General features: G+C 52.6%; 1 protein-coding gene across 1 annotated transcript in view; it reads right to left on the minus strand.

The window, feature by feature from the left end:
* The window catches only part of RAMP1 (receptor activity modifying protein 1), a 36,579-nt gene extending 28,563 nt beyond the window's left edge, over nucleotides 1-8,016 (minus strand). Inside the window, exon 1 of the mRNA XM_028140710.2 lies at nucleotides 7,566-8,016. Coding sequence (XP_027996511.1) covers nucleotides 7,566-7,617 — 52 coding nt within the window. The 5' untranslated portion in view covers nucleotides 7,618-8,016. The remainder of the gene's footprint in view (nucleotides 1-7,565) is intronic.
* Nucleotides 8,017-8,884: the final 868 nt, after the last annotated feature.

Consider the following 8,884-nt stretch of genomic DNA (forward strand, 5'->3'; position numbering starts at 1 on the left):
TTTCAGCCACTGTCCCTGGCTCTGGCCTAGAGATGCTGTGTCCCCTCCCTTCCCCTCCTTGAGGTGCCTGCTCTGTGCTGGATGTGGGGGACCTGTTAATATGTCCCTTGAATCCACAAGAAAATGGGATGCTAAGTCAGGTAAAAGAAGAATTGGCATCCAGCAGGTGAGCAGTGGAGTCAGATGATGTCAGCCTGAAAACGATAAACCACAGTACTGTCCCTGACAAGGTTACATCCCGCTCGACGAGCCCGAGGGGAGCCTCATGCCCACCAGGAAGCTACCAGCACAGACAGGGAGGACACGGAGAAAGTGGACCCCTGTGCACGGCTGGTGGGAATGGAAACGGTGCATTTGCTGAGAAGAGTCTGCTGTGAACAAGTTAAACAGAGTTATCATATGACCTAGCAATTCCACTTGTAGATATATACCTCCAAAGAACTACAAGCAGGGCCTAAAATAGAGATTCACACACACATGTTCATAGCAGAATCATTCACAATAGTCCAAAGACAGGAGCAATCCAGGTGTCCATCAACAGATGAATAGATAAACAAAGTATGGTCCATACATACAATGGAATACTATTCAGCTTTAAAAAGGAGAAGATCCTGTCCAGCTGGTGTGGCTCAGCAGTTGAGTGTTGACCCAGGAACCAAGAGGTCACGGGTTCGAATCCTGATCAGGGCACAGACCCAGGTTGCTGTCTCGGTCCCCAGTGATTGGCGGGGAGGGCAGGAGGCAGCTTATCAATGATGCTTCTCATTGATGTTTCTATCTCTCTCTACCTCTCCCTTCTTTTCTCTCTAAAAATCAATAAAAAACATGTTAAAAAAAAAAAAGGAGAAAATCCTGTCACATGAATGAACCTTGAGGACATTATGCTGAGAGAAATAAGCCAGTCACGAAAGGACAAATTCTGTACATGAGGCCCCTACAGTAGCCAGAGTCAGAGACAGAAAGTAGAGGGTGGGGGAGGGGATGAGAAGTGGGTGTTTAATGGGGACGGAGCTTTAGTTTGGGAAGATGGTGATGGTGGGACAACAATGTGAAGGTACTTAATGCCACTGAACTGTTTACTTAAAATGGTTAAGATGGTAAATTTTATGTTATGTGTATTTTATGACAATTTTAAAAAGCACTGAGTGGGTTAAAGAAGGTTCCACTATAACAGCTCACCATGGGAACATGCCGGCAGGGATTGCATGTGTGGATTCCCGCACAGAGCACGCAGGAACTCAGCAAAGAGTCAGAAGACAGACAGAGTTAAAATTGGGAGGGGCTGGGGAGATAGGCCTTCCTTACAGGTGACCTATCTGAAAAGCCAAGAGTGGGGAAGAAGGAAAACAAAGCAAGAAGCAAGCTCTGTGGGAAACTGAGTACAGGGAGAAGGCCAACCACAGAACAAATGTACAAAAAAGGAGCTGTCTTCTGTTCCAGCAGCAACAAGTTAGAAAATAGACTGGGAAAAGATCCCACTCACAGTAGCAGCCAAAACCCCACAAGATTTCTAGACATTGAACCAATAATCTGCAGGTCCATAAAGGCAGAGGAGCGGTCTTTGATATTCATCCTCCCCATCAATTAATAGGTCAGTGCAATTACCGTCCAAATCCCAACAGACATTTAGCTCAAAAAACCAGGGGCATCCCAGATGAATCAAATGTGTTGACAATGTGAGGAAGACTCATTTAACATCAGGACCATCCGTGTCAGGACCATCCCTCCCATCCGAGGCTCTCACTGCAAACTCTCCGACCACACCCCTCTTCTGTGCCCTGAACTTGTGCAACACCTGTCTCCCTGCTGTGGTCCCTGAGTGTCTAAGGGGATGTGGCCGCTGTGGATGGGGCTGCCAGCTTTAGTGAGCAAAAATACAAGACGCCCAGTTAAATCTGAATGTCAGGTAAACAATGATTTTTTTAGTACAAGTATTCTCCAATTACATGAGACATGTAAACTGAAACAATTTGTCATTGATCTGAAATCTGAATTTGACTGGGACCCTGGGGTCTAACTCTGAAGTCTTAGCTCCCACCCTCCACTTGGGCCAGGAGCCTGGCTGACCCCCACCCCCACTCTCTTCCTCACTGCCCAGGCCTAAGCCCATGACCGATCTTCAGTTTCACCTCTGGAACTCTCTGGAATCTCCACTCTTTCCATCTCAATCCTCTGTCCTCACCCTTCCCAGTCTCCCTCCCCTGGTCCCCTGCCTGCACTCCCACCCCAGCCCACACTGCGAAGTAGCCCAAGGCTTTTAAACCAAACTCTCATCACCCCCTTTAATATCCTGCAGGTTTCCCCTTTGCCCTTGGAATGAAATCTGAGCTGTCTACCTTGGCCCAGAGGATGAGTCCTCCAGCCCAGCCTTCGGTCAAATGCTTGTCCACAAAGGCTTCCAGCAAGTCCCTAATCAGGGCCTTTGCATAACTGCCCTGGGTCTGGAGGCTTCCCCAGCTCCCCGGGGCTCTGATCAGCCCCCACCTCCAGCTCTCCGCCCTAGGCTTATTTCTTCTGCATAAGCAGCACCATTTATGTACCTGTTTACATTGAGCAGGGCTTCTCGGACCCCCAGCTGGGCCATTCTTCCTATGGGCGCTGCCCGGGATTCTATTTTCCAGAACTCCCTCCTGGTGATGACACTGTGTGACCCACTTGTGTGGGACAGAGAGAGGTTTCTAGGAGAAATGGCTTAGTGCTTCCCCGGAGCCCTTTACCTGGCCATCCACCCAGCTGGCAGACCTTTCGTCTTACAAACGGACCCATGGAACCTTCCAGAGGCAGTAAAGGCACATGGGGAGCGAGCCAACCCGGTGTCAACGTCACCAGATTTCTGTTTAAGAGACTATGCTTTCTAGACCCCTTCCCCGTGATGTAATGGGCAAACTGCTTTTATTCCCGTTGACATGTGACCATACGGCAGGCGTTAGCATCCAATTATTTGCTTGTCATTCGCTGCCTTTGCCTTCTCAAGTGAGCTGTTCCTGGTGAGCCTTGAGGGTGTGGGGTGCAGAGCCCTGAGGGGCAGGGTGGGCACTGCCCAGGCCGGGGGTGGGTCACTGCTTCCTGCCCCTTGGTTATCTGCCAACTCTGTGCTCACTCAGAAGCTGCTGACAGGAGGGGCCCAGAGGTGGGCTGACCTGGGGTTCAAGCCTGGCGCATGTGGGGGCACTGCCACTGTGGTGTGATGGAGGCTTTGAGGGGGCCTGCAGGGGCACAGGAGAGGGTCACCACCCAGGGTGGTGCATGGGGTGGCCAGAGGAGGCTTCCCGGTGGGGGCAGTCACCTGGGAGGGGTGGAGTTGGTGTGGCCTGGCGGGGCCTGTGAGACTGGAGGACAGTGAGCAGAGGGCAGAGCAGATGGGGGCCAGGTGGAAGATGAGGATGGCTGGGGTTCTGGCCTCTGGTTCCACAGAATCCACTGTGGGAACCCGCAAGGGGAGAGAGAGGGAGCCATCAGGGAGTTAAACAAAGGAGACCCTGTGAGGCCTCATGAGAATAAAGTAAGAAGCCTGGCTGGGAGGCTCAGGCCCGGGCTCCAGGTCCCCTGCGGAGTCTTGGTTAGTGTGTCTCCGTGGGCCCTGCTCCAACAGAGCCGCTTAGGATCTGCACTGTAAACGGTGAGGGAAGTGATGTCTTTTGCTGTCAAAGAAAACAGTAAAATAAGACAATCTTAGGAAAGAAAAGCTTTCCATGGACAATAACTTCATTATGTTAAAATGAATTGAGTGCCTGTTTAGGTTGGAGCCCTCCTGTCCTGCTGTGTTGACATAACCCTCCTCACAGAGAACAGATGCGTTCTCCAGAAACCTTACCCAGCCCAAGGTCGCCCTGTCCTGGAGGGAGGGAGGGCTGGTGACCAGGACATCTCTCTGGGGGGTTTGGGAGGGAGTGGGGGCCCAAGGGCACCCCTGATGTGGCGCTGTGGACAGGGCAGAGTCCTGTCAGCATCATGGGTATCTCTTCACTCGCCAGGAAGCAGCTGCAGGGCAGAGGCAGGCGGCATAGGCCTGGCATGGGCGCTAAAGCCACAGCAGCCACCACGGCCACCTCCTCTTCTCCCCCATCCCAGCTCCTGCTTACCCTTTTCCGCTAAAGCACCTCCTCCTTCAGGAGGCATTCCCGGAGTCCCCAGTGAACAAGAGGCTCATGGGCAGGATGGCGTGCCCTTCTCAGACCCCTCCGAGCACCTGTCACCACCAGGCACTGTCCTGCAAGGGCACACCCAGCTCACATGTGATGGGGTAACAGGCTGAAAAGTCTACCCCATGGCCTTAACCTAGGGCAGTGATGGCGAACCTATGACACGCGTGTCAGCACAGACACGCGTAGCCATTTCTGATGACACGCGGCCGCTGAGGCAGCCGCATGCCGAGGATGAAACATTTGCTGCTCCTGAGGATGAAACATTTGCGAAATAATGTTCTTTCCTCAAAGTGACACACTACCCGAGTTATGCTCAGTTTTTTGGTGAAGTTTGACACACCAAGCTCAAAACGTTGCCCATCACTGAACTAGGGGCTCGAAATATGTCAGGAGAGCTCTCTCAGGTCACAGGCAGGTGCCCCAACCCCTCCTTGGTTCACAGGATGGACAGGTGTCCCCACCGCTCCGTGGCCCCCAGCCAAGAGAGTTGGCTCCCGTGTCATACTGGATGGGGTATGAATGGGGTAGAGGCTGTGAAATTGGTTCATTCTGGGGAAAAATAAGGAGGAAGAAATTTTCTCAATGAGCTATTTGCCTGAAGAAAGGATTCTAACTCAACATTTCCTTGACGTGTTACTGATTACCACATCCGTGTGGACAGGACCATTTCTCAACAGGCCTGGCCTGGAACTGACCACGTGTGCCTGTGGAACGAAGACAGAATCCAGAAGCTTCTCCCTGCAGGGAGCGTGAACAGACACACTGAGCTGATTAGCAAGTAAGATCCTTCAGATCTGGGCTCTAGGACTGAAGTGCCTTTGGATTTCATCTGAAGCAGTCACATGGGCTGTACTTACTGGGATGTCCCTGAAGGTTACGGCTACACTTGTGTCTGTACAAAGTCAGATATCTCAATGATCATAGCAGCCTTGCAAAGAGAACCCCACAGTCCCCAGCATGACCCCAGAAAAGGTACATGTTTCCCAGGACAGATGTCAGAGGAGTTCCCACAAGTCCGAGTGGGCCCGCCCTCCTGAGTGGCAGTGGGCTCTTGTAACCAGGAGCTTACACCGCACACAGAACGATCCTGGGTTGTCTAGGAAATGCCCTCTTTTCTGATTGATGAAAAACTTTCCAGTGGCTACATACAAACTTCTGAAATGCATGTGGTCCGACCAGAATAGTGAGATGTCAAAAACCAAGTGCAGCCCTAGCCGGTTTGGCTCAGTGGATAGAGCGTCGGCCTGCGGACTGAAGGGTCCCAGGTTCGATTCCGGTCGGGGGCATGTACCTTGGTTGCGGGCTCATCCCCAGTGCGGAGTGTGCAGGAGGCAGCTCATCGATGTTTCTCTCTCATCGATGTTTCTAACTCTCTATTCCTCTCCCCTCCTCTCTGTAAAAAAAATTAAAAAAAAAAAAAAAACCAAGTGCAGAAAGCAAGCAGATTAAATAAGAAAAGTAGCTTGATTGTAAAACTGTTGCAGATGAGTTCTAGAACCTAACAACTAGCATACTTGGGGGGAAAAAAATCCGCAATGCCATTCTGGGTAGTAAAGTTTTCATCTCCAAGGAGATCTGGCTAAAGCCACAGCTTGGGAAGAAAACACTCTGTGCTCCATATTCTAACTACTGCCGGGCTCCAATGACATGAGTTTACTAATAACCTCATAAAGTTGTGTTTGTTTTTTCCAAGATACAATATTAGCCAGACCTCGAAGAATAATGTAAGATTACAGGACTTTGGATTTTCACCAGAACATTGTATCACCTTCTTGGTAAACAAGGAAGGTCTTCTTATGGGATCACGCAGTGTTTTATTTACACACGCTTTAGAGGGTGCAGCTTTGGCACATCAGTAGAGAATGTTTATTTATGATTTTTTTTTTAAAAAAAGGACACAACCCTGCTAAAGAGAAATGTTCATTTCTCAGGAAACCAAAACAGTAAGTTCCATGTCAAGCCAAATGAATCCTAACACAAAAGAAGAGGATAATATTATTTTAAGATTTTGCTTTTTACATAACGTCAGCCAAAACACTGAAGTGGCAAGATCAGTTTTCAGATGATATTCTATTGATGCTGTGGGTTTCCTGCGGATCTGACCCTCCTTGGCAAGGTTTATGAATAGGGAGAGGTGGGATGGCACAGCGCCTGGGTAGTCTTCAGCCCATCTCCTCCAGTGCCTGCACCATCTCCAGGGTAAGCCACACTGCTCCCCCAGCTGCAAAAATAGCATGGGGGTCACCCCTTCCCCAGCACCATCAGGTGCTTCTGACCACACTGCCCTTTCTGGGAAAGGCCAAAAAGCCAGTAATGGCTGCGGGGGAGAGGGGGGCATTCCGGGGGCCACTGGATTCTTCCACTTAAATGACCTATTTAATTAGTTTTATTAAAAGGTACCTAAATAGCCCTGTGGCTCAGTTGGTTGGAGCATTGTCCCTGTGCATGGAAAGATTGCGGGTTCTATCCCCAGTCCTGGCATATACTAGTAAGGGAGGCAATCGATCTACGTGAGTCACATTGATGCTCCCCCCTACCCACACCCTTTCCTCTCTCTCTAAAAATCAATACAAACATATCCTCGGGAGAGGAATAAATAAACAAATAAATAAATAAATAGTACCTAAACACAAATTGAGTCAAATAGCTAAAGCTGTTTTAAAAAAGTTTCTATTTGATGAAAACTGTGGACAGGGAAGTGAAGGCGACAATTTCTTGCTACATTTTGCCAAGTCTGGTGCTGGTTCCTGTCCTCCCTGGGTTTCAGCTTAGAATACCCCCTGGAGAGGGAGCCAGCACCCTCTGCCAGCTCACCCAGAGTCCCTCTTAGAATTTCGATTAGCCTGAAGCGCTGAAGGACCCAGCGAAAAGGAGCTGTGGAAATCCCCAAGTCAGCTGGCCCGCTTCTGCAAAGACATCCCTGGGAGGTTTATTTGCAAGTCAGCAACTGCTGTATGTTAGTCAGGCTTTCAGTTTTCACTAATTTCTAGATAAAGGGCTGTGGTTCTGATTTCTAAATACGTGATCTGCCCGGTGCCTGCTCCCACACACGGTCGCCTAAGGAAGCCCGCGGGGCACAGAGGTGCGGGCAGGGGGCCACACATTGCAGTTTTACTCCTGAAAATCAGTGAGTCCCAGGGTGCGGGAGAATTGCCCTGGGCCTTTCAGAACTCCCTGCCCCCCCCCCCCCCGCCCCCGCCCGCAATGCCCCAAGCTGTCCCGGTCCCCAGAGGGTGGCGCAGCCCTGCAGGGACCCCCGTCCACGCCCGGGGACCTCGGCTCCCAGTCGGCCAGCCAGTTGCAAGCGGTGAGCTCTTGGCACTCGCCTCCCTTCGAGGGTGCAGAGCGGGCGAGTTGGGCACGGCAGGGGGGGACAGGGGTTGCCGGGGTGTTGGGGCAGCGGGACCCAGCCCTACTCACCCAGGAGCAGCCAGAGGCTGCGCCGCGGGAGGCCGCGCAGGGCCGGGGCCATGACGCGTGCTACCGAGCCGAGTCCGCCAGCCGCGAGACCCGCCGAGGTCTTGAGTCGTCGCAGCTCCAGGGGCGGGATCGGGATCGGCGGGAGGCCCCCGCCCGGCCCACTGCGGCTCCCCGGGTGGCGGAAGCCCGGCGGGGCGGGGACGGCGGTGAGCGCCACCGAGAGGGGAGCCAGGCGGGCCAGCACCTGCAGCCGGGGCGCTCGGAGGAGACTGCAACAGTGAGGCGACCGGACCCACGCGTGTCGCCGGAACAGCGCTGAGGGAGTGCGGGCCCAGCCAGGGAAGGGCTACGCCCCAGGGGGCGTGTCGCGAGGCCTCTGCCAGACCCTCACAGGGGAGATGCACTCTAGGGCTCCGGGGGAGGCCGGGCCCTGCAACCGATGCAGGGGCGCTCCTGAAATGTTCGCGGAACAGATGGACAAGTTAAAAAGCAGGCGGGTGAAAGGCCAAGACCAGTCTTCCGCTCCCACCCCGCCCCTTGGGGAGATTCACAGTAATCAAAAAAGGACACAGGATCAATGAGGAACCGGAGTGAATACTGCGACCTACGGGATGAGGAACAGCCTGGCACAGGGGAGGAGGGAGGCAGCAGGCTCGCACAAAGGTCCTGGGGCCAGAGGGAATGGCTCTTTGCCTGGGCTGAAAGGTGGCCCGCGATGGACTTGTTAGTAAGGATGGGTGGTGAGAGGCCTGGAGACTGCTAGGGCCTCAGGTCAAGTTCTGACTCTGAACTTACGTAGAAAGATGACAGCATTATATTTGCCTTGCGAGGTGGTCACTCTGCGTCTGTGCGCACATTTACAGAGTGAGCAGAGAAGGGCTCCCTGGGGTGACACACAGCCCTGGGGAAGCCTGGGGGAGGAGGTTTCCTGATGCAGGTTGGACAGGGACACCTAAATTAGGCCTGGGCAGCTGAGCTCTCATAGCTTGTCTGGTGGCTGGGTCTCCCCTCACAATGGTTGTTCTTGTAACAGCCTATTCCAAGACCTCTGAGCAAGTGAGTAAATTTATGCTTGTGCTAATCAATCAATCAATCAACCACTGCCCTTGGTGCAGTGGTTACTTCTCTGGCTGAAAAGGACCGAGCCTGGAGCACAGTGGTATGGAGTGAGAGCATTTCCTTATGCTAAATGAAAGGGAACAGAGCCACCTGCTGTCAGTTTAGAGAATAGGAGGCAGCTGGTCATCCATCCACTCCACACAAGGGGTAGGGCACGGGGGCCAGCCAGCAAGTCTATGGCCTAGGGGCCCCAACCGTCC

Source organism: Eptesicus fuscus, chromosome 11 (assembly GCF_027574615.1).
Source record: "Eptesicus fuscus isolate TK198812 chromosome 11, DD_ASM_mEF_20220401, whole genome shotgun sequence".
Classification (NCBI taxonomy): domain Eukaryota; kingdom Metazoa; phylum Chordata; class Mammalia; order Chiroptera; family Vespertilionidae; genus Eptesicus; species Eptesicus fuscus.